Source organism: Lates calcarifer, linkage group LG19 (assembly GCF_001640805.2).
Source record: "Lates calcarifer isolate ASB-BC8 linkage group LG19, TLL_Latcal_v3, whole genome shotgun sequence".
Lineage (NCBI taxonomy): Eukaryota > Metazoa > Chordata > Actinopteri > Centropomidae > Lates > Lates calcarifer.
In genome coordinates this window covers 3,108,190-3,133,719 of record NC_066851.1, presented here as the reverse complement: position 1 = coordinate 3,133,719, position 25,530 = coordinate 3,108,190, and the positions used below count along the sequence as shown (strand labels likewise).

Sequence of the window (25,530 nt, the reverse complement as noted above, 5' to 3'; positions counted from 1 at the left end):
TTTCTGTGCTTTCACTGTGGTGTAATCAAATGGGCCTGACAGTTGTCACTGAACCTTGTCGAAGGTTGCAGAGAAAAAGATGAACTAATGAAATGGACAGAGAGATAAACATAATTCAGTCCTCAGTCCAACGCTTTACCTGTGTGCTTCTTGACCAGTGAACTCTGGCATCAGTGCCTCTGTGTGGAAGTTGCCTTTTGTGCCTGTGTTCAGGTTCTGGTAATGAAGTCAGGCCACCCCACTGTCTTTTTGAATGCTTGCATTTGTACTTAAATGATATACTATACTGTTTCATGAGTCCGTTTTTTTCTTAGTTTGAAAATGTAAAATACGGTTTGTGACTTTTGAGTTCTTCAAACTTAAGTAATTTATAATTATGTTTCCTCCACACTGTATTTGACAGGGAGAATCAGCAGCACATGAACATTTTGTTGGAGATATGATTACTAGAATTAGAGGATTTCTGCTTTTTAAAGTCTTCTTCAACCTCAATTTTAGTCTTAACTTCACGAGGTGGTTTGAATCACTACACCAGCATCACTATCATATATTTACATGCATTTATTTACCCTGTTTGGTAAATGATGCCCTCATTAACATCAGTATAACCTCAGTATTTTGGGCAAAGGCTGTGATGGAATACAAAGAGATAGACTGAGTCTTTGACTGTGAGGCAGATTGAAAGCAGCCTCATGAGGAGATGAGAGAGTCACGTGGTTATTTTATGGATTTGGGTGAAAAGAAAAGGATAAGGGTGAGGAGAAGGGGAAGATGATGAAATGGTGACAGCGAGGACAAACAGATACTGATGTCTAATGATCCCCTTGCTTCCTCAGCTGCATGAGAAGAAGGCAGGAGCACAGCACCGATTTAGGGAAGCAGCCATTTTGAAAGTGGCTTTTTATGGCTGAGATGAAAGGAGAGCAAAACGCTGATTCACTCGGCACATCTGCACAGTATCATGCAAATTCTCTTTCAACACCACCCCAAGGTTAGAGATAAAGAGTTGTCTTTTACCCCTATTACAGTGAATGTGTCTGAGGTTGTCATAGTAATATGAAAGCACAGTGGGGAAGGAAATCAGGCTCTGCCTGATTAGTGCCTTCTCACAAGAGGAAAAATCTTCTCTGCATCAGCTACTGTGACAATGAGTTCTATATTTTCATTTTGCATATCCACCATTTAGCTGACTCACGTACCCACAGAGTGTGTGAAGAGGGGGCTCTGTGCCCTCTCAGTATGGAGGACCACAAGTGTAATGGAATTATTAATAAAACATTTCATTAAATAAAAACATATTGTACAATTAAAGAATTCATTCATAAATTTATTTACAAAATAACATATTCATCTTGAAATAAATTAACTACATTATAAAGTAATTAATTATTTGAAAATTTAGTGGGCAATAAAAAGAGGAATTATAAAAATCACTTACATTTAAATCTACAAGGTTTACAAAAACAACATAAAACAGTCAATATTGTTTAAAAGTACATCAAAGAATAATAATTAATAAAATTTAATAATCTAATTTAAAACAGAGAAACAACTATTTCACAAATTGAATTGCAAGTAAATATTAAACAGACATTTAAATGCTCAATCTCCTTTCCCTGTTGTAATGCCATTTCCCTACTGCTTTTCCTTTTAGCTGCTCTGTTTAGCCTCTCTATGACACTTTGGGCCTTGCATGGGTAAAACAAAGTAAAACAATGCAAATTAGCTTTCTGATTCGTTAAAGAGAACCTGCCTCATACTCTAGCTGTCTTTCCCAACACTTTTGGAGGGACAGTTGGACTACCCTGTTTAGCCTGCTGCCACTGTAGGTTGGACTTGGATAAGTGGCAGAATCCACTTTGTTCCTAGAAACCAAGATCCGACATAGCAACTGTGTCAGGACAGGTCGAAATTTTACTTAATCTGCGTGGGACTGGCCCTGTTTTATAGCAAAGGGTCTCATGCGTGTTTTTCTTTTTTTTTTTTTTAGTAATACTTGTTGGTTAATTGACAGAGCATCAGGCCTCTGCCAAGACTCTTGAGTCTCTTGAGTTCCAGTGGTTGATTAGTTGATTATCGTTGATTCGACCCAGATCTGACCACCCTGGGTCCTAGTCAAAATGGGTCTGTTTGTTGTGTGTATGTGCCCCACTGATTGTACAGAAATGGAGCGGAGGAGACAGACAGAACATGTCATTTTGTTTGGTGTCTAGCTTGCTTGCTGAGTTTTCATAGCTCTAATTCCACTTTCCCCTGTTGTAGAAATCCATAAACAGAAAGGCCTCGACAGGGAAGTGAGGGAACAGTTAATTAGAGAACTCTAGCACTGTGTAAAATGGAGAGCTGGCGGGCGGAACTGAAAACTAAACAAAAAAAAGTATTATTTATTGATTTTTAGTGTAGAAGAGTAAAGTATAAAATTCAAAATGGGAATACAAAAATGATACTGAAATATAGCAGTAGTAAAAGTACTTACTTTGCTTTACATACACTAATTCAACCACTCTACTGAATGTATTAGATGAGAATGCAGTTGCATCGCTCCACCAGCAGATGTCAGCACTGGTTTCATTCTTGAGTGTATCAGCACTACTTCTCTCCCACAGGAAAAAAAGGGACAATGTTCAGCTCAGATAAGCGCCCACCGCCACTCCTCAAGTCCTCTTCTCAGGGACACATATGTAAATACTGGGGAGGGGCTAGATAATAACTGACCTTGATGAGCTCATGGCAGCAGCTTATCAGCCAAACAAGTCTGAGGTGGGAAAATCCTTGAGGGATATGAATAGGAGGGAACGTTTAACATTTGCTTCCCAGCTGCCTGCTGTAGTTAGATCATTGCTGACAAGCTGCTTCCAGCCTCAGCTCCAGCTCCAGCGGCAGTGCAAATACTTGATTTCTGACTGCTGTTGTCTGTGTGCCACCCAGGGCACAGGAGTTAAACAGCAGCTGGCACAGTGCCCCAATGCCTGAGATTAGAATGTTGTTTGTTTTTCAAGCAGTGTCCACTCCAACATCATGTGTCATTCACAGAAAACAGAGAGGATACTACAGTATTGTTTTTTTTCCTGTTGAGTTGTTCTTTAGACTGTTACTTGAGGCATAATGACTGAAATTAAAGTGTAGCCTAAATATCAAGAGAGAGAATGTTTGTCCTTAAAGATGACTCTTTTTCCTTTTTCTTTTTTTTTTTGTATTTTTCTCACACCCAAAAACAAGATCTGGCCCAGAGGCACTGTTATAATCCTAGCCCTGCACAGAAATCTGTGGTTTTTCACCCAATCATTGAACCATTTTCAAGTTATTTCAGAGTAAAATGAATATAAGATGTCAGACATTGCGCTCAACCAAAAGGTCCTGTCAGGTGTACTGGCTGGCTTTCATAGCATGACATTAAATTAAACAAAATGCGTGCAATTTGAGTTGTCATATTATTATCTTTGTCTTTTCATATTTTTTATTTTTATTTTTTTTTAATATATTTTTTTAGAGTGCAGGCTAGCTAGACCAGTGGTTCTCTAACTGTGTGCTGTTGCACACACTGTTTTATCTACAAGACACTGGAGTGGATAAAAAATATATATATCCTAGAATTAGATTTGGTCTCCGCATACTCTTGTCACTTACACATAATTGCAAGCCAACATAAACACAGGTTTGTGACAGCTTAAAATGGGTGTGCACAGTGAAGTTGTCTTCCTGACCATGGCATACGTGGTGTATGCTGCAGTTGTGTAATGAGGCTGGAACAGAGTCAGAGGATACTGCCTGCTCACTGCAACTACCCTGTGCCACATCTTGGCACCTTATAACTACATTTGGGTGCAACCCGGGTCTTTCTACATGACCATACGTTTGGATTAGTGTCATTGTGGTAAACTGTAACAGGCATTGATGACATGGTAGGAGTGGTGTGTGTTAACGTGTATGTGCTGACACACTGTAGGGCTGGGTGTGCTGCTCTTGGTGTGAATGAATATTTAGCCTACTCTGTTCAGCCTTTACTGCTACAGAAAACTTCTTCCCTTAAAACTCATAAGACACACAAATGGACAGTCACAGTAATGATACACTGATATGATATGAGAAAACAGTCACACAGTGTAAATGCAGTGCTGATTATGCCAAAATGTACACTCAGTTGTCAGTTAATTAGGTACACCTTTGTAAAACAAACATCATCTAAGTCCTGCTATAAATCTTACCTTTGTGGAGGTTGTTTTTGTTGAAACTGCTTTAAAGAGGTGTTGACTCAAATGTATGATTGTTTTGCAATATGAAATTTATGTTGCTGTTGAACTGTGTTGTGTTATGCAGAGAGGTGTGTTATTTAACCTACTCTCTACTCTGATAAAAATGGAATTGACAAAATGATGTAAAACACGTCACGTTTACTGTGAAGCTACTAGATGTCCCAGATATTATGAAATCTTTCACAGGGTTTGAAATGATTTGGTGTGTCACACTCCAATATATTTTAATGCACTACTTTTCAGCAGTACAACACACTCTGTCCATAATAGTATAGCTGACCTGTGTATCATTTTGTCGTCAGCTCTGAAAAGTGCACTGACAGCCTTAGTTGTTTTTTTTTCCCAGGAAGACCTGCCCCTACCCTACCAAATCTTGACCCAGCTTGGATGGAAAAAATTAACATAGACCAACCAGCATCCCAGAGAATGATGATACTCTGATCCCAGTGCATTTTAAACACACACAACCAAACATATAATTAAATAATAACCACCTCAGCCTATTAATCATTTAGCTTTGTCAGCAACAAGCCAACACTGGGTTCCCCTCCACAACATACAGTATATGTTACTGCAATAGCAGACAAACACTGCTGCCACAAAATCTTTAACATGCTCATTGGAGCTCTGCCCTCAGTCTGCAGGTTTACTCTCCCAAGGAATTCAAATACAACTGCATCAGGGATGGAATGTGATTCTTTGCCAATAGATTTGTTTAACTTATGCCAAAATAAAGTAAGGACTGATGTCCAGGAAAGGAATTAGGCCTAAGGACGGTTTTCAGTTACTATCTTCATCAACTGTCATTTTAGTCCAGGAATCGTCTGAGTTTCGGTCTGGAATGAAAATGAGAGGAAAGTGAACGTGGGGTGTAGATATGGTCTACGCCTGGTGTTTGGGTTGATAATTAAAGTGTCTGTAGATAAATATTGCAAATGTATGACAAAATAGGCCTCAGGGTGGCTTTTTCAATTTCAAAGGTTAGTGGAATCACCAGATTTACATTTGTTAAGGGTGTTCATGATAAAAACTAGGTCACTTATCTACAGTTGGAGGACAAAGGAAAAAGCAGGAAAAAATTCTGAAGCATCACAACTTCAGCAGTTTCCAGTCATCTCTTAATTGTTTCTGTGCTCAATCAGTTAAATCAGTTAAATGTTCAAGTAAAATTAATACATGTATCAGTTTTGCCAACTGTTACCACCATTAGCACCAGTTTCCTCTGTAAACATGATATTTGCTGTCTGAAGTTTTGCTTATGAAAGTATCACTGCTTTACAGGTCCGTGTTCATAACGGCCAATTGATTTTTGATTTAGAGCGGGAAAACAGAAAACAGATGACGAGCCTCCAAAACAAAATGTACATGGACCTCTACAGTACCTTTTTTGCTAACTACTTTTTGTTTACTTACACATGTCTTCTAGCCCTGATCAACCAATGGAAGTACACATTTGAGTTCCACATAGAGGAATGGTGTGCTGTCATATAAACTGAAACTGTCCTCCACTCGGAAGTTAGCAAAACTATTGTCAAAAGTATGTCAAGTTTCATTCAGGGCATTCATGTCTGATAATAATTTGTCATTTATTTATTTATCTGGCTGTTTCATGTCATGTCAGTATTCTGCACTCTGATCTTCTACCTTCACTGTCCAGCAGCAGCTCTCAACCAGGCAACGTATGCGGTTGTTTTTTTTTTTTTTTTACAGGAGGACATTGATCCATACTGATTCTTAGTATCCAGTGGCTTGTGGCAGAGAGCATTTCTGCTGTTCATGTGGCACTGAGGCACAATTACTGAAGCATGACAATAAAATGCAGAGCATGAAATTAACTGTGGCTCCCAGTGAAAAATCACCCCCCCCAACACCACCACCTCTCATTCTCTGTCCCTTCTTCATTTTTTTCTACCACATTTGTCACTGAGTCCCATATTTTTACTATTCTTTTCATATCACAGTGAGAGAAAACAGCACCATCACAGCAGCACAGTCAGGGCTTACGTCTACACTCGGCTGTAAGAGATAACAAATAGCTGGTATTTTTCCCACCTTGTTGTATTACTGTTGGGCTGTGTTAATATAAATGACATTTTTAATACGTGGAGCAGCAGAGGTATGAGATACATTCAGTATCATTGTATTAAATGCTGGAGGATTTTTTTTTTTGAATAGCTTTGCTCAGGCTTCGCCACTATAATACTTATAGACGAGGCCTCTTGACTACATAGGTTTAAATCTGCAAACACACACATCCACACATAGTCCCCCCTCAACCCCCCCTCCCCCTTGACAGGCAGCTAGATGAGCCTCAGTGAGCTGAGTAACGAGCTAATCATGAGCACCCCAATAATAAATAGGCCTTGTTCATAGTCCACTAATCCCAGTCATTTAGCTCTGGTGTGGCAGCAGAAATCAATTACTGCAGCTGGGTTCCCAGTATAGGGCTCTGCTCTCCAGGGCTCTCCTGTTGTCCAGTTGTACACAACACACTCACACCTTTGACCCCTGCTACACAATAAGACATAATTATCTATATACTCTCATATGTTGTGAAGTATTTGCGGTATCAATTATCTAAAGAAGTCAACATCTTGCACAAAACAAGGATGCCATATCTTACATTTAAAATATTTCAAGAAGGAATCTTTTAATGGCCAGTATGAACAAGTATGAAAAGATCAGAGCGAGCCAAAGCCTTCAGTGTAAAGACAGGCACCTGACAGACTTGAAACTTTGTGATTTAAGTGAGGAGTTGGAAGTGTCATCTAGCATGAAACAGTGAATTTGTCTTGTCCAAAACTCAAAAATAAACCTACCACCCACATCTAAAGCTCACTGAACTTCCTCCTGCTTTTAGTTTCCTACATATTGCACATGGGAGTGGTGTTGATTTTCTCATCTAGTACATTCCCAAAATGATTATTCCTTTATTAATATGGTAGTGTATGAAAACATTGACGTATATGAAAGCCTCGGGTCAACTTAAATATATCATTCAAAGTAACTGTACATAAATTTAATGGCTACAGTATTACCAATACATAGTAATGTTAAACTTCACACAAGCAGCTCTGCAGTCACTTACTCACCTACACAGCTGTTTTTAGGTATCAGATGAGGCTTGGTTGTGAACATGGATATTCTTCCTGTTTCAACCATCCATTATTATTGTGTGCTAGAAAACATATTTTATTAGCAGCATGAATTTGGTTGAACTCATTGAACTGTCTATCTACAGCAAGAATCTGTGTGGAATTGATTTAACCATTGTGTGGAATCTGCTGGCTTCATGGCTCTGCTTCTCCCTGCAACACTTGCATACAATCAAAGCACACAAAGGGAGAGGAGGAGTAATTCCTAGAAAACAATTTGCCATCTGTGCTTAATGGCATCGGAAGGCTGTCCACCGACCTGCACTACGGGGAATTGGCCTCTGGGCCAATGCTTTAATTACATACGTAAAGAGAGAGATACAGAGAAACAAAAAGAAAAAGAAGCCAAGCACCACTTTGAGACAGTCCTCATTAAACAACAGCTTTTTTGCAAAACTGAAAAGGATGTTTATGGATTGAAGCTGCTGATAATTATTAAAAATGTTGCAAGTTCATTCAAATTTTAGCCTGATTTTAGAATAGAAGACCTCAAACATACCAAGTGTCCTATGACCGTTAATTTATATCACACTTCTGCTCTCCGCTGAGGTAGATAAGACTAAACGCTTTTTCACACTAAGGGCGTTTTTTTGCACAATTACTTCGCACGTCAGTTTATTTTATCGAACGACTGTCCCGTAAATGAACACTGTTACCTCAAACACAAAATTACGTATACGAAAAAAAACAACGTTTATTTTTTTTCACCACTGGGTCGATTTTTCCAACGATTTCTAACGTTTCATCTGTGGTAGGAAAGCTTTCAACCAATCAGAGCATAGCGTCTTGAAACATCACACTAGCAGCTGACAGTTGACAGCTGATGGAAGATGGCAGAGACTCTGATTTACTTTGCATCTCAGTATCCAACACTATTTGACAAGGGCAACAAATATAAAGACAACGATTTTAAAGACAATGTTTGGATGAAAACAGGAGATGAGCTCGGTAATGAAAACAACTTCAACAACTCCTCAAAATGACCAACGGACATCCTAAAATAGGTCAGAAAGTGGCTGTGGTAGAGTTTTAACTCCTGCACTAAACAATGAAACTCCCGTGTTCTGTCTCATTCTCAGAACAGGGTGTACCCAAAATGTTCTCTTTTCTTATTATTTTCCCGTTTATCATGTAAAAGAGCAAGCACCAGCTCATCCTCACCTGACGACTCCATTGTTGATTAGTTTAGTGGAATGCATGCATGATCATGTTGCGTTCAGTGTGAATTCTAATGTTGCGTTTTGCGTTCTATATACGTGTTGCGCCGTATGTGAAAAGGCCTTAAAACTGTAAAGCTCCAGAGAAGCTGCACTGTACTGTTCATTATTCTAATAATACAAACATAATACAAATGAACAACACGACTGTCCTATGCAGACGGAAAATGTTACTTTAGAAAAAACACAAGTGAATCTGTTGTTGGGTGTGTTTTAGAAAAGCCAGCTCTATAAAGTTATCAAGATGACAGCAGAACATTTTGCAGTGTGTTCACATTATAAAATAATCTACCAGGAATGTGACTTTATATTTCCCCATATTAAATTTGAACAGTTATCTGTTGTTGACTCATTAAAACAACAAGGAAAACTGATCCAGAGAATATACACTCCAGAGATATACATATGATCAGGCACAAGGTGCACCAAGCTGCTGTAGAGTTGATTTGATCAGTGATCAGTTCAGCCATTGAATGATCTGTATGGGTGAGGCAGCAGCATGAGTTCCTTCCAAAATTTCCATCCGCCTCTGGAATATTAAGACTTGGTTCATCAAGATAAACAGTTGGGTCAGGTGCAATTTAACTATTGCAGCAAAAAGAGATTACAGCAAGATGACACATTTCAAAGAGCTCCAGTCAAACCTCAAACACTGGACAGCTGTCAAAAACATGATGAAAAAATGGTGCGTTTGTTTTGTGTATTCGTTTAAGGAATGTAATAGTCATTATCTCTCCACACCTGTTTTCATTTGCTGCTTTTTCTAGTGTTTTCAGTGGAGTGGGAGCTTCAGTGAACGTTTAGGTCACATGCTTCATGTACACCATGATTTACTGGGTGTCTTTCCAAGACGCTCAGTCACATTTTGCTTTTGTCTATACACCGACTTTTCCTTCTTAGCCAAGTGTAAAAAGCTTTTTCAAATTTCTGGTATTTTCACTCAAGTGTCTTTATTCACTAACATCTGCCTTGTGTCTGGAATGGTAAAGGGTACAATCAGCATCCATTCCGAGGTCAAATGACTGCATTAGTCATAGGTATTTATCTGCTCCAGCTCTGATCGACAGTCATGGAAACATGACATAATATAATAATAATGTCCTTTTTCCGGTGCAACAGCGGCTGGGGCCCCACTATCAATGATAGCTATCATGGAGGCAATGAAGGCTTGTTGTCTCCATCATTAACTTTGGTATGGTATTAACTATGCTTTTGCAGCCACAAATTCTCTCTATGCAATTTCTCTGCCATGTATACTGACAACTGAGTTACTAATTGAAGCATATACATGACAGAAGGGGACAGGGAAAGTAGCAGAGTGGTGTGGCTGTATAAAAGGGGACATCATTACATGGAGTGATGCATTGTATTCCAAGGAAGTCCACCTAAAACTGAAGCTAACACAAAGTAGCCTTTAGAAATCTAAATAAGTAATAAACATTGTCTTCTGTTGCTATACAACTAAAATCAGAGAGCCATTCTTCCAAAATAAGTTGGGAGTAGGAGAGAAATCTAACTAACTCTAACTGACCCGCTGCATATATGTGCAGATTCAGTAGACCTACGTGTAAGTGCATTATCTGACGACCAGGACAATGGACATCCTTGCAGGAATCAAGAGAGGATGCACAAGAGGAAGGAAGAGACAAGGGACGAGAGCTGGGTTCGGACAACAGAGACTGATGGAGAAGAGGAGTGCCCAGTCTCCCTTCTGTTATCATGGGCAATGTGCGATTGCCGGACAATGAGGTGGACAAACTAGTGTCCCTTGTGAAGAATCGGAGACTTCGGCGGGTTTTGTGTTATGTGTGTGTCTACGTGAAGATACTCCAGATGTCATCAGTACCATTGATGGCCTCAGGACAGGAATAAAGCCAAGAGTGGAAGAGAAAGCAACAACGGGTTTGCTGCTTTCAAATGATGGTGCCACCCTGGTCAGATTACTGTACTGCTGTGAGACTCCAGACTCTGCAACCAAGTGCCCTCCTCATGATCTGTGGGGACTTCAATCAGGCGACACTGCACACTTTTTGTACATTTGCATTTGTATATTTTTCTTTTCACTTTTCATTATTATTACTATTATATTGTCTTTATCTCTGTACTTTTTATTTCCTCTTTCCTAACTGTGTGTTGAGCAATAAAGCAGTTTGCATGCAGAGATCAATAAAATGAATCTGATTCTGACCCACTGATGATGTATGCCACTTTGATTTAAACATTAGTTAACATGAGTCTGTGTTCTAATGGTACAGTAACAGTGTCTCTGAAACACAGCATCTCTTCTTCTGCATATTTTTGCTCCCTTCCTCCATCTATCAGTAGAACAACAATGCTTTTTTTTTTTTTTTACACTTTCTTTATTAGAAAAACTAAAGACCAGCTATGCAAAACTGATCGTTGCTCTTGCTGTGTTTTTCATCAAATCAGTTTAAATACCTCTGAGAATCATATGAGCATTTATAAAGATGGGTAGAATTAACCTGGAATTATCAACAATTCTGAATCCATCCACAGATTCCAATGTTTTGTACATTAATAATAATAGGTTTCTAAACTGAGGTTTGCACACACACACACCGGAACACCCAGAACAACTTGTGTTTGTCGTTTATTCAAACATTCTCCTGGAGGTGGCAGACTGTAACGTGTTACCTCTCTGTTATTTATTCAGAGAGACAGTGACCTTCATCAAGACCAGTTAGCATCACTGACAGTTCTGTTTCATATTGTAATTCAGAAAATGAAGGCTGGTCATGCTGCTTTGCTCAGTGCAGTATTCCTAGGGGAGTCTGTGCAGCTAACTTAGTGATAATTGACAATTTGAAAAAAAGTGAACATTCATTTCTAGCTATTTACAAGTTTTACAGCTGATCATGATCATTTCTGATTTCAAAGGACCTTCAGGCTACAATGTGAATGTTGACACCAGTTTGCTCACCACAGAAATTCAAACTGGACTTTGTCACAAAGCTTGTAGCTGAATATGAATGCTGATCTTTTACCTAACAGGGTTTTTCTTTTTGTGTCATTGATGATGATTTTTGTATTGTATAAATGCAAGACATACTTTATTCATTTGTCTACCATGTTTGATTGCAGTCCAACCATTAGTCTTCAACTAATTGCTATGTTCACAAAGTATGTTTTTTACAGCACGGGGCCTTTGCACAGATCACATATACATTAATAAACGAGATGCACTGAAAAGCTGCTTTTCCCCAATAATGTGAAAACATCTGAGGAGATTGAAAATAATGCTCCTTTTCCCTTTATTTAATTGCAAGAAAGATTAGTTTCTAACAACAGTAATTGAAATCAAGTCCCGTCATGAGATTCCTAAAGACTCCACCCCTAAATGGAAGCCAGCACATCTGATTAAACCTGCTGTTGAAGTGCCTGCATAGTTTATACTCACTAACTCATTTCAAGGTTCCTTCTTGCCCTCCTTCCCATCTTTTCGTCCTTCCTTCGTTACACCTTACCTCCCATTCTCTCTTCCTTTCACCTTCCTCCTTGCTTTATCCATCTGTCCCCTGTCTTTCTAGCCTTCATTCCCTCGTTCTTTCACCCTCTCTCATCCATTACACACCACCCTCCAAAGCATGCACCCCTTGCACACACAAACACACACACGCAAACCTCCGGCCTTTTATTTACTGTCCTTGCCAAATGTGTGGAGAGGATGAGTGGAGAGACACCCAGAGGCATTCTGCACTGAGCTCCTGTGTCTCTGTGATGTACCACAAATTAACCCATGTGTCTAATTCGCTAACGGTCCTTTTGATTGGATGCCATGTGTGTGGAGATGGTGGGTGGTGGCCAGCATCAGCCTATCCCAGAGCAGCGTTCCCCTCAGGCTGTCAGTGAGCAGCATTGCCATGGTGATGTCATTTTCAAGCTGTGAGCCCGCCTCCATCGGACAAAGCATACTGATTACTGGAAGAGAGGAGAGAGAGCAGTGATGATGAATTTGATGAGTAGGCTACAAGCCGTGGGCAAACTGATGCCAGATTTTCATTCTGATCAGACCCCCTAATCAGCTTCCACATTCTGCCAGAAATAGCTCTGACATGATTTCAGGTGATGTGACCGTCTGAAGGCAGAGGCTGTTGTTTTGAATCAAAATCAGTGATCTGCTGATAGACTGAGAAATGATTATGGATATGGATATGTTTTGTTGTTGATACATTTTGAAAATTTGAACTTAACAAACATGCCTTTCATCTGCAAGACAGAGGAGTTAAAAAGCTCAAAGAAATGCCCTCAACATTTCACTTTTTTTTTTCCTGGAAGTTTGATACCATATTAATAGATAACAGTGTGAACAACAATCTAATGTTAAAATTGCAGGAACATTACCATAACACTGCTGTGTAATAATAATAGTGATTATAAACAATAATGGTTTACCATTTGATTTTACAGTGTTATCATTACTTACTGACAGAACAGTTGGTGGTCACAGCCCTCATGTTCATATTTTGCACTTTATACTATTTTTTTTTATTAATTATTCAGTTTCATCAGGATTAAAAAGTTTGCTTGTAATAATCTGTGTGGCCAAACAGGATTCACAGTATTATAATACTGTTGTATCATCCATGTAGAGATGATAATAAAGTGAAATAGTGCCATTTTCCCTAATTGCTAAGTCTGTTAACTCTTAGACCTACCTAAGTAAATACATTACAACACAGTATGATTACATGACAGTAGCACTGATCAATAGATTTCAAGTTAGAACTCTCAGATTTGACTTATTAACATATTTCATGTATGAGAAATGTTTTTTAAATGTTTTTTTTATTCTGCTCTTCTTCAATTATTTCTCAGTTGTATTGTTTTTTATAAAGAAGGAAATACATTGTTGATAAAAAATGACCATCAGTGCTGAATTAATTGTTGCAAAAAATACTAAGATCATAGAAAAACATTTGAAAATTAATCTGCTATCAAATATCAGAATGTAAAGAACTGAAGGAATGAGGAGTACTTTTGTTAAGATAGATTAATTTGTTGTTTTGGTTTTTGAGTAGGAATTTAAGATTTAACCCAACAATCTTTTTTGTATAAATCTGTGTAAATAACTGCCTCATTTTGTGTGTGATAAACCACATTAATGATTCTACCAATTTACATGTCAGTAAAAGCTTTTACCTTTGTTCCGTATGGTCAGATACAGTGACACAGTAGGTGGCTCTGATAGTGTAATGATGGTTTCTATAAACAGTGCTCCTACTGCATCTTAACGCAGAAAGGCTCATCTGGTAATCTCTGGCGACTTGTCTCTGTCATTGCCTGGTCTTCATTCCCCAGATGACACTCATGTCAAACTGTCCTGTGGGAACATGCCTTGTGTGTGTGTGTGTGTGTGTGTGTGTGCTGGGATATATTCATGGTGTGTGTAGTGGGGTTACAGGGGTTAAGGGGAGCTAATTTCACGGCTTTTTATTTGCGCTGGTCTCAGGAGAGGAGCTCTCTGTAAGCATTATCGCTTCCAGCTGGTTCAAATAGGACAGGCGGGACAAGACCACAACACATCCACACTCACGTGCACAAACACCACACACGTAGTCTTCCATTTGATTATGCACCAGTGTTCTCAATGCCCACTTTCATTTAGATTTCACATATGTATCTATGTATTACAAAAATCTTTGCATTCTCTGGAAGTTTAATTTAACGTTTGGTTCTGTATAATAGTTTTGATTGTACAGTGTGTTCAGAAAGTATTCAGACAATTTACTAAAATGAAAAAACTGAAATATCATCTTGACAAGTTTTTAAACCCTTTGCTGTGAAATTTAGTGCAGATGCCTCCAGTTTCTGTTGTTCATCTTTGAGATGTTTCTACACCTTGATTGAAGTTCACCCATGGTAAATTTAGTTGACTGGACATGATCTGGCAAATCACACACCTGACAATGCGTATCAGAATAAAAATCAAACCATGAGGAAGAAGGAAAGAAGGCACAGATCTGGGAAAGGCTACAAAAAACCCTCTGTGGCATTGGAGGTTGGAGGAGCACCAAGTGATTTTGTGTCCAACTCTAAATGATGTCTCACAAAATCATGATTTTGAGCACATCACTGAATTATATAGTTTTTAAAGACTGAAACACTAAGGTCAGGTGAAAAATTCATTTTATTCATTCATCTCTTTGTGCAAGACTTTGACATGGCATCAAGTACAATCAATACCAAGACTTAATGATTTTTACTCTAAAAGGTCTCTGTTAATCCAATTAAAGGCTTTTTCAGCAAAACAAGCAGATCTGTTTGTTCCTTCTTGCAGCCTTGCTCTCACCACAGAGGATACAATATAAATATGCTCAATATGTGCTGTTTTACTCAAACAATTCTGCAATATTCTCTAAGTAATGATTAAGTCTGTTATTAAGGACACTTGAATATAACTTATACACTTTACAAATCAAACTAATACCACTGTGATTTAATAGAATTCCAGGATCACTATTTGCATTTTTACAGATAAACTTTATTATGGATTTATTCCACACTGATGGAATATTACCATTCTGAAAGCATGTTTGAAACAGACAATGCAATATATTCGTCAAATCTGGTCTGTTAAGGACCTCATTCAAGAGTTGTCATTGTTCAACTTTTTTTTTTTTTACCTCACAAATACCATGTAAGAACTACACATTAAAGTAGTAATTGAAGTAAATTCTTTTCAGCTGGTTGTACAAATGACAGTTGCCGTCATTTTTCCTGCAAGAGCTATGTCAGTCAGCAGATTGCAATGAGACTTCTGAGAATATTCGTTATCTAAAGAGGATGGTCCCTCATGTCAGAATGTCAGGAAATTTGCTGCACTGCACAAGGGAAGAAGCCATTTTGATTTCAATCACCCTCAATTCTTTCTTGGCAGACTTTAAGACTTTTTATCCTGTTTCTGACTTAATGTCATTATTTTTTCTCTGCTCCATCAACTGTAGGTCCATCGGCGGTCTGCGGAGCGTCTTCTAGAGTTGTGCTGTGCCAACCGTGGCACTTTCATCAAGGTGGGCCAGCACCTTGGTGCTCTGGACTATTTGCTGCCTGAGGAGTATACATCCACACTAAAGGTGCTCCACAGCCGAGCTCCTCAGAGCAGCATGGACGAGATCCGGCAGGTCATCAGAGAGGACCTCGGCAAGGAGGCAAGTTCAAATAGACTGGATCTCTCTCTCTCTCTCTCTCTCTCTCTCTCTCTCTCTCTCTCTCTTTTATTATTCAGGCAAATACAAACCAGATTCAAGGTAGTCTTTACCTCTAAATTGAAGTGATTTATCAAAATTAAAGTGATTATCTATTTAAATGAACCTCTGCTTGCTACTGTTGGGGATTAACATAATTAGATTTTATATGAAAGATTTTACTTTCATTGTTTTACACATTCAGCATCTGGTAGGCCTGTCAGGGTAAGAGTGCCACAGAAAACTGGAGGGAAAAAAGAGACAGGCCCCATCTGTGTGTCCAGCACTGCCCCCTGTGGATGTCTCTGCTGGAATCAGTAGGACCCATCCCCAATGGTGATTCCATTTTTGCCCCCTGATACGGCAGCAGACCCTTCCCACGATTGGATGGGACTGGGATTGGGGTCGGGGCAGGCTGGGAGACTGTATCATTCAAGTAGACGAGACCTTTAATTCAGTACTTATCTCATTTAGTCAGTAGCAGGCATTCCAACAAGGTATCAAATCCAAGTCTCCCTGTCTCCAAGCTGTGGTCTTAAACATCATTATTGGATGTTGCCTGAAGAAGAGCCCTCAGCTTCAAATGCGCTGCAACCTGAGTAACCCTTTTTGTGTCTGTAGGCCTTTTAGTGCCTGCAGTCGAGCAGACCTTCAGTTTTACTTTCAGATCTTTACTGATATGAACAGTTTATTTAATTTCTCTGGTGTTTACTGAGGAAAAAATCCTCTACAGCTGTTTGTGTTAACCCATTGTTTAACATGGATTCATTAATGAAATTTGGCTTCATTTGCTAAATTACAATCAATATTTATATGGAGAAAAACTGATTTGCCATGATATAAATTCACTTAGAGGTCTGCAAAGAAAAAAAGAAATATTTTTTATCGTATAAGCCTGTTGGGGCTCAAGATTATCAAATGAACAATCAAAGTAAATGTCCAAGCACTCATGGATGATTCATGCATAGTAAGACAAAACATACATATCTTTCTATTTTACGTTTATGTAAATCATTTATCTTTGTATATCTGGGTTCATGAGTCTGGTTTATGTTAGACTCACTCTCACTCTCTGAAGGTGACAGCATGTGTTTGTCCCTGCTTTGCAGGAAGCAGAAAAAAAGGGCAGATCAAGAAGAAGTGGATATGTCTGACATTCTGTCCTCATTTCATTTCATAACCAAGCCATACTCCTGATGTAGCTGTTAATGCTGCTGTTAGTACAGAGTGCAGAGTTTGCTCTCAAACTAGTTGTTATGACAGCCTTTTAGAGCCTGCTGGAGGCAAGGCAATTGTTCTGTTATTGTCAGATACAGTACATTGGTCTTCTCCCTCTACCACATACTTCCCAGTGTTGTGTGTGTGTGTGTGTGTGTGTGTGTGTGTGTGTGCGTGCGTGCGTGTATGTGTTTGTGTTAAAGAAATGGCTTTAGTATATTTAGTTGAGTACATTACACCAGCAAATCCAGGAAGAATGAACATGTTGTTTCACGTGTTCATAAATGTTTACATCACACAGAACCTGAGCTGGTAGGAACAACGGTAGGATGATAGGCTAAAATACACCATTTGATAAGATACTTTATTTATCCCATATTATTATATCCCATATTTACAAAGTAAAGATGAAGTACATTTTGCCAGGCAGGCTATACCAAGAAAATTGTCCCTGAAATATCTGGGTGTAAGTAAGTCACTAATTTTGATATAGAGATATTGTTCTGTGGTAATATTTTTCTTTATATGATGGCGCAAGAATGAATGTCTATCTGTGTGTAACTGAGGAGGCATATACAGAAAATACTGATCCAAGCAGGAAGTGTACAGATTGCAAAAAAACATATCAAATGACCTCTAAATGTTTTCTCATGATCACAACTAAGGCTGAACACATTTCCAAAACAGAAAAGATTTGAATAACTACTTTAGCTACAAAACACCAGAGTAGTTTTCTTGTGCATTTCTTCTCACTGATGTACCTTCTTCCTCCCCGGTCTCATTTGAAGCACTGTAAACAAAGAACATACATGGGACATGAATAATTCCCAGGAGGTGTTTTTCCAGCAGAAAAGCTCAATAATTAGTGCAGTGTATCATAGACTGGTCAGTAGGCTTTTGTACTACACTGGCTTAAAGATCTTCATTAAGAAAATATGTGATTTTTTAATCAGTGTCAATACAGTAACTTTCATAAAGTTACACATCTACAATTTATGGACAGTATCATGCCCTTTTGTTGCAAGTCAGCAAACTGTATGCAGTCCTTTCAAAGCATCTTTTCAACAGAATCACTGTTATACTAGCTACATGGTGTATTTCCGTAGTGATTAAAATAAATGTAGATTAACTGTAATCATCAATGATTTATTCAAGATTCAAGAACTTGAGGCTTGAGACATTTGAGAATTGTGTTTTAATAATTAAATCATCTTTACACATTGATCCAATGCTAGTCTGTGTATCTAACAAATTATCACATTGGCCAAATAGTACAACGTCTGCTCAGACCTCTTGAAAGAAAGAAGTACCATAGACAACCCCTTTAGTGTATAGGAAATTTCCCTTTATACTGTAGAATAGCCTGTGTAAAGTATAAATATTAAGTCATGGCAAGAGTTAGACTGTTGTGTCATTTTTACTGACTGTGTCATGTCACTGTCACTTTAAATCTCTCATTGCATTTCGCTCAGTGTACACTATGAATATGTAATCACAGTCTTTGAGGTCTAATTGTTGAATGCTCAGCTGTTCTGTCTGCCAGCAGCCTCTGATTCTCAATATCTAATAGGGCACATTTTTTATACTTATAGAGAAAAAAAAGAAGTTGCTCTTAGAAAATCAAAGACAAAGAGGTGGTGTGTTTCTGAATATATAAAATGTACAAAATGTACTTGAATTATAACCAGTAACACTTTATTTGCCAGCTGCGTTTAAACGTTACACTCATTTTCCAACACAACCAGCAATCAACAAGAAAAGTTATCACACTGCTTCATTCACTCACATGTAACACTGTCATAAATGAAAGGCAGCACTAGTATTCAAGATAATAAACAAATCCCATGAAAAAGACTCAAACCAATACTTTTTAATAACATCAGTTCATTGTTTGTTTGCATCTTTTCATTTGCTGCTTTCATTTGATGATACAAATATGAAATATTAACTTTAGCCTAAGAAAGAACAGCAGTTTAAGCATGACGGTCGACTATTCCAAAGAATGTCCTACAACAAATAGGTATTTGACCAGCAAGCAGCATTCAGTATTATCCAGACAAGTCTTGGCTACAGTGTAACTGGAGGGGTCATTCACAGTCATTATAAAGATAGAAAAACACAGTGAAATTCTTTGGGAAAAGGTTTGGTAGTAATGGAAAGCATACATTTTTTAAAAGGTTTGCTAAATCATTTTTCCATATATCCAGGAAAACAATTATAAACCATGGAATGCACTAATAAGATGAATATAAGCTGCAATCACAGTCAACTCAAATTGCTCCCCTGTAATTCAAAGCTAGTGTTATAGGATTTTCTCTTCTTTCTCATTCATGTTTTTTAAATGAAGGTGTGCATTCAGTTTGACTTCTTCCTGTATCTGTGTGGGACATCATTATCCCTGAAAAAGATGGTAATATAGCTCCTCTGTCAACAAAGAGAGCTACAGAATGAATCAGCCCTCCTCCCTTTTGGAGTGGCAGGAGAAGAAGTGACACTGATGAGCAGTGCCAGGCAGCTCTGGAGTTGGGGAAGCAGCCTCAGCATCATTTCCGTTCGACTACACATGCGTCTTTTTAACGTGTGTATGCATTCTCATATCTGTTGGATTCTGTCGTACACAAGTAGGGAGCAGGGAGTAGTGTGTGGTACCAAGCTGTTTTCAGCACCATTTGTGGTGACATATGCATTCCCACTGTGCATGGATTTGGATAGCCTCGCCTTAGTTCTGGCTGTCATTTCCCCTCTATAGCCAGCATGTGCAATATGTCGTTTTACCAAACGGAATCTGTTTCCAGGCTGAATATTACACTTAGTTGGTGATGAGGCATAACAAAAGAAAACATGAGTGCATCATGGGTACTCGGCATCTTGTCAAGACGGTGTGGCACGAGTGTCTGAGGACATCGAGATTCAGGAAGTGGCAGTAAATTCCCAAAGCCAAACTGAGAGCTATTTCTTACATTGTTTATGTCATTGAAGGTTATTTATATTTTATAACAGGATGGCTGATGAACAGGCAAACAACATTAACTGGTACTTCAGATCTTAACATGTCATCAAGCCATTCTGTGCCAATGACATGTCATACAGTAAATTAGAAAATCTGTAAGTTTAAAAAAAAAAAATAAATAAATAAATGTTACAAAGTTAATTTTACTTATAGAGCACAAGATACTTAAAGACACATATATTGCGTTCTGCAAAATTACATACATCACCAAAGCACTAATCCCATCATAACTCTATATGAAACATTTGTGCAGGAATTTGAGTTTAATTGACAGTAGCGTTGCAAAATGGAAGCCCTTGGAAATAATTATTGCATGAAACCCACATTTCTGACGGAGCAGAGAACCGAGAACTGCAGGGAGGAACTTTTGACTTTGCATCAAAAGCAAATTAAAACAAGAGGATGTTCGCCCGGGGCTTTTCTGTGTGGACTTTGCATGTTCTCCCTGTGCCTGTGCTGGTATGCTGGTTTCTTCCCACAATCAAAATGCTGGTTAAATTAAATAGATGGTGACCTTAAATTGCCTGTAAGGTGTGAATGTGTGTGGTGAATGGTTGTTTGTCTCGATATATCAGTCCTGAGAGAGACTGGCAACCTGTCTAGGGTGTACCGTCCCTCACATACTGTCTCTGGTTAAAGCGTGTTTCAACTAAAGACCTAGTTCCTAGTTGTGCAGTTGAGGCAAATGAAACAGTTTGAGATTTTACATTGTGTGTATATATATGCAGATTTCTCCTTTATTATCAGACCCTGAGCCTTACAGTAAAACAGTTGCACAGAGATGTTAGAGGTTTTGGAGCTGAGACTTTTATTTCCTCTCCTCAGTAAAGTAATCTCTCTCATTTCTTATCATCGGTGTTGTAATGATTTATGTGTCTTCATCCAGCTGGGGCTGTTGCCAGCCGCCAGCATCCAAAATGGCCACCTCGCCTCAGACGCCAGTGTGTTGCCATCCAACTGTGATGCCTCAGGGGCCATTTTATTTGTGCCATAACTCATTTTAGGGAACGTATGTCACTGTGGGTCTCCCTTCTGGGAGCAGGCCCCACATGCGTACATTACCATGTTTATTAACTGCACAGCTGAGATTATCATAAACAGTAACCTACCACCCAGGTGGGTTTGAACCAGAGGCTACAGGCCAGGCACTGTTGACACAACTGGAACTGCAAACACTGCAAATAAGAGGTTGGACTATTAGTGCCAACTTTTTTTTTATTGTATCTAAAAATGACCCAAATGTCGAAAATTGCTAATGTTCAAATTTCAGTGGGATTTCTCAGATTCTCTCGGCTACTTAAAGTGACAGACCCATCTGAGAAATTACACGTTTCCTTAACCCATGAAAGCCCTCTCTGCGTGTCAGATCCCATTGGATGCTCATCATCATAGTGGGAGGACACTGGTGGGTGTAGACAATTTCATTCCATTTAGCATATTTGCATAATGAATAACTCAGCTGTTCCCACACAGGATCCCAAGCTGCTTGCATAATTTATGATCCAAAGGCTTCTACGGGGCTCATGTTCAGTCTCTACCTGATGGGCCAACATCATGTTCAAATTAGCGTCTCTTTATGTTTCACTAGGTGCAAACAACAGGGAGTTCCCCCCACGGTACAGTTTGAAGTATGAATATGAAGGAAGAACAGTCTTTCTCCCAGCCAAACCCAACACAAGCTAAGAATGCTAAAAGTTACACTGTGGTAAATGAGAAAGAGTGAAGCCATTGCAGCTGTAGTCTTAGTTATTGTGATATGACTGCCCTGTCTTTAGTGTTCATCCATATTATGTTAGAGGGTTTGTAACAGCTCTTAGCTGGCAAGCTTTCAAGCTTCAGAAATTGATTACATTTACATTTCTTGCGGCTGAAAATTCATAGAGGGTCTGAATTATAAATATAGATACAAGCAGATAAACTGGTGTCTTTCGCAAGGCGGCAAATACTTGATGGTCATTTAATAGCCTATAACTCCAAAGACACAAATTGAGTTAAATAATATTAATTACATTACCATTTTTAGATTGATGCTTTGGCTTTTCACAAACTGAGTAAGGACAACCCCTTTCTGTGGTGCTGGACAGGAACTCAAAAAGTCCTCCAATGATAAAATGATGAGTTTGTGAGTGCTTCCATCATTAAACTAAATGACCCCTAAAGAACAGCTCATATGACATATGAGTGAAATCATTCTGTGGTTAACCCAGCAAAAAATAAATAATGAGCTGCCTCCCCTGCTTTTCTTTGATTTTCTTTTGATTTGATTTGGAACAAAAAAAGACCTTTGAATCCTTGACTCCTGGTGTGTGAAGTTTGAAAATAAGATCCATCTGACATCCCCGAAACCTGAGAGCCTGGACCCTGCATGTTGCGAGTTTGACATGAGGATATCTTTGGTGAGTGGGCTCTGTCTATCTGGCCTGGGAGGGAAGAGGTTTGATGCGCCAGCAACTGCAGGGCTGAACCTACACAATGTGGCATCCATGTATGAGGCTGATGGTGATGGCAGCATTTCTGGCTTCTTCTGGTTTTGACCCGTTCTTCTCTTCATCTGCAGAGTGGATTCTGTTTTAGTGGTAAAGGGTGAGAGTCCCAGATTGTTACGCCATCAAAAACAACAAACAAGTTACCTTTGCACGATTGTTTTGGTGTGGTGCAGTTCGGCATCCTCACTGGTGTTTTCCTGGCATCTCTCTTGGGAGTGGCGCATTAGTGCTTCATTATGAGCCAGATGCATCTCCTATGTTTGTGGAGGTTTGACTGGTGAAAGCCCTAACACAGCATAATTGGTGCTGAGAACAACCAATTACTTCAAGTGCATGAAAGGTGATGCAGTGTGTGGGCCTAAGCAGAAGCTGTGTTCTTTATGCTTCGCGCTGCCTTTTTCCTGTTGAGTTAACAGGTTTGTATCCATGAGGCAGGACAGCCTCAGGGTGGTGTGCAGGTTCCAGACCATACAATAAGTCTGTTCTAATGACTCCAGGTCCCTTGGGAAGCTTCTTTAACATTTAAACCCACACAGCACTTAGTGTGTGTGTGTTCTGTGTGTCCACAGAGATGAGTAGAAGCTAATGAGGGACTACCTCTGCTCAAAGGGCACACAGGGTGATAAATGTTAAGCTGTGATACAGATTTGTGGGGGACCGAGTATATAAAAAGGCAGCAGTGGAACAAAATCTTTACAGTGGCTTCATCAAACACTGAGCCTGTCTCTGTATATTCAGATTATGATTAATATACTTACTGTACACAGTCACTATCTCAACGGCTGCTATTAAACAAGTTATTCAAAAATAGTGCATGGTCCTTATGATTGGTGCCCGCGGTCTTTCTCTGACTCCCACTGCTCTCTACGGATATTGTTCATCTCCACTCTAAACACTGTCATGGGTTTGTTTTGGCTGGCTCCAGAGTCAATTACCATTTCCTTCTTTTGTTAATATTTTGTTCAAGTAAATTACTCTTATAGCACAAAAAGAACTCATCAGTCTGCCCTCTGTAATTACTTCCGTCCTCCTGAATTAAGCACACTGTTACTCATCTGCAGATTTTATTGTGATTGTGACAGTGTTTCCTAGAAGACCCCTGTTAGGAATAAAAAAGAAGACACAGGAGCATTCATTCTAACATTCTACACCCACTTACTAAAGAAAGAATTAAGCTACTTTATTGTCATAGTGAAGTGCTGTAATTTTTCCTATGATATACAGTCTGATGCTACTGAAGCTAAGTTGTAATGCTTCTGGCTAGCAGCATGATACATTATGATGTAAAGATGGAAAGAGGGATTTGAAGAAGTTGCCCCCATAGTCACATAGAAGTGTTCAGGAGAACTGATGCTGTAGATGGTTGGTTTGTTTAAAGTCCTGTCCTGTATGTGGCTCTAAGTTCTAAGCTCATTATTTCCTACTGAGGATTCAAATATTAAAAATGAGTCACAAGTATACTGTGCATATATAGCTTACTAAAACAGCTGCTCGCTGTAGTTTCTATCAAATGTTACTAAAACAGCAGAAATTAGTGCATTTGTTCGGGACTATTTTCAGCAGCAGATGAATCCACATTAGATGTTCTTGTGAATACTCCTGGCAGCGTAATGGTGTATGTGGGACTGACTCAAAATAAATTACAATGTGTGTGTTCGTGGTAATGAAGGAACATGTCACCCAGTGCAATGGTTTGGCTCACTGATGTGTTTTTAATAGTTTCTAACACTGAGGCTCAGTGACAGGGATACATCAGGCTTTTTATGCACACAAGAGTTGGGTGTAGCAGACATTCAGTCTTGGTTTGACTCTGCACATGGGATTTGCTGACATTAAGAAAAATAAAGAGTATTGCTATACTTAACATTTAACTGGTGTTCAGGTACTGTAAAAGGTATTCTTAATGGTATTTAGAGTGTAAGTATTGACAAATCAACACAGCTCCTCTGCCTCTCTCAGCTTAATGATCTTTCAAACTGCCTTAACCTTCTCCTCTGTCACCAGAATTGGTTCACTACAGTCTGACTGCAGCCTAACAAGATTGCATTAAACAGAGAGGTCACACTGGAAAAAGTCTCCATCCCTAAATAAGACATTTTGGTTGTTAACTCTTTAAATCTCACCTTTTCATAGCAGACAAAATATTTCTTCTCATGGTAACACAAATAAACTTTTTTCATAAGTCTACATTTAAATGTCATTTTCTTGATATTGGAAACTGCAGTTCAAGGGGGGAATTCACCTGAACAGAGGAGGAAAATGCAGATTCAAACACAAAACCTTGTTGTGACAGCACTATAATTTGTAATGTACATGTATGATGTATTATTTCCAACGTAAATTATATATTCATCGTAATCTGTTTTACATCTATCTCTATAGCCTGGTGAAATGAAACCTGTAAAACATAGAAATGTATTTTGGGTTATTATGTTAATTCTAAACAATAAAAGGTAAAAGCTGACAAATGTAACATATTATTCCCTTTTCCCACATGTTAAAATCCCAGTTCTCTGGGGTTTTAATAAAATGTCAGTGACATGCTTTGGACAACATACCACAAGGATCAAGCACCACAGCATCCTTCTCTGTCTAAACATCACTGTTCAGAGCGACTGCTTTGAGTGCTTTTGCCTTTAAATGACAATTAGCCACTGCTCACCCCACCACACTTTTCCATGAGGTGTGCTGCACCACCATGGCAACTATTGGTCATGAACCCTGTGAAAAATATGGCTGCTGGAGTTGGTGCAGTCAGACCCTGAGCAGGAAGAGGCTCCAACGTTCAGTCTGCATTCACTGGCTTTACTCTTCCTTCTTGACTTGGGAGATTGACTCCAAATAGAGGCTTCCCAGCTGATGTTGTTACTAAGGACAAATAGGATGGAAAGCACATGTTTATACATGTGTGTCCATATTTTTCTTGCTCCAGTAGTCCATTTGTCATCACCAGCACCAGAGCTTTGTTCCTGTCCTTGTGGTAGGG

At 39.0% G+C, this 25,530-nt stretch overlaps 1 protein-coding gene across 4 annotated transcripts in view; it reads left to right on the top strand.

Moving 5' to 3' along the window:
• adck1 (aarF domain containing kinase 1) overlaps window positions 1–25,530 on the top strand; it is a 71,156-nt gene that overhangs the window by 12,916 nt on the left and 32,710 nt on the right. For all 4 annotated transcript variants that reach the window (XM_051077945.1, XM_018697668.2, XM_051077946.1 and 1 more), the window contains exon 4: window positions 15,591–15,794. In XM_051077945.1, the coding sequence (XP_050933902.1) occupies window positions 15,591–15,794 (204 nt within the window). The remainder of the gene's footprint in view (window positions 1–15,590; window positions 15,795–25,530) is intronic.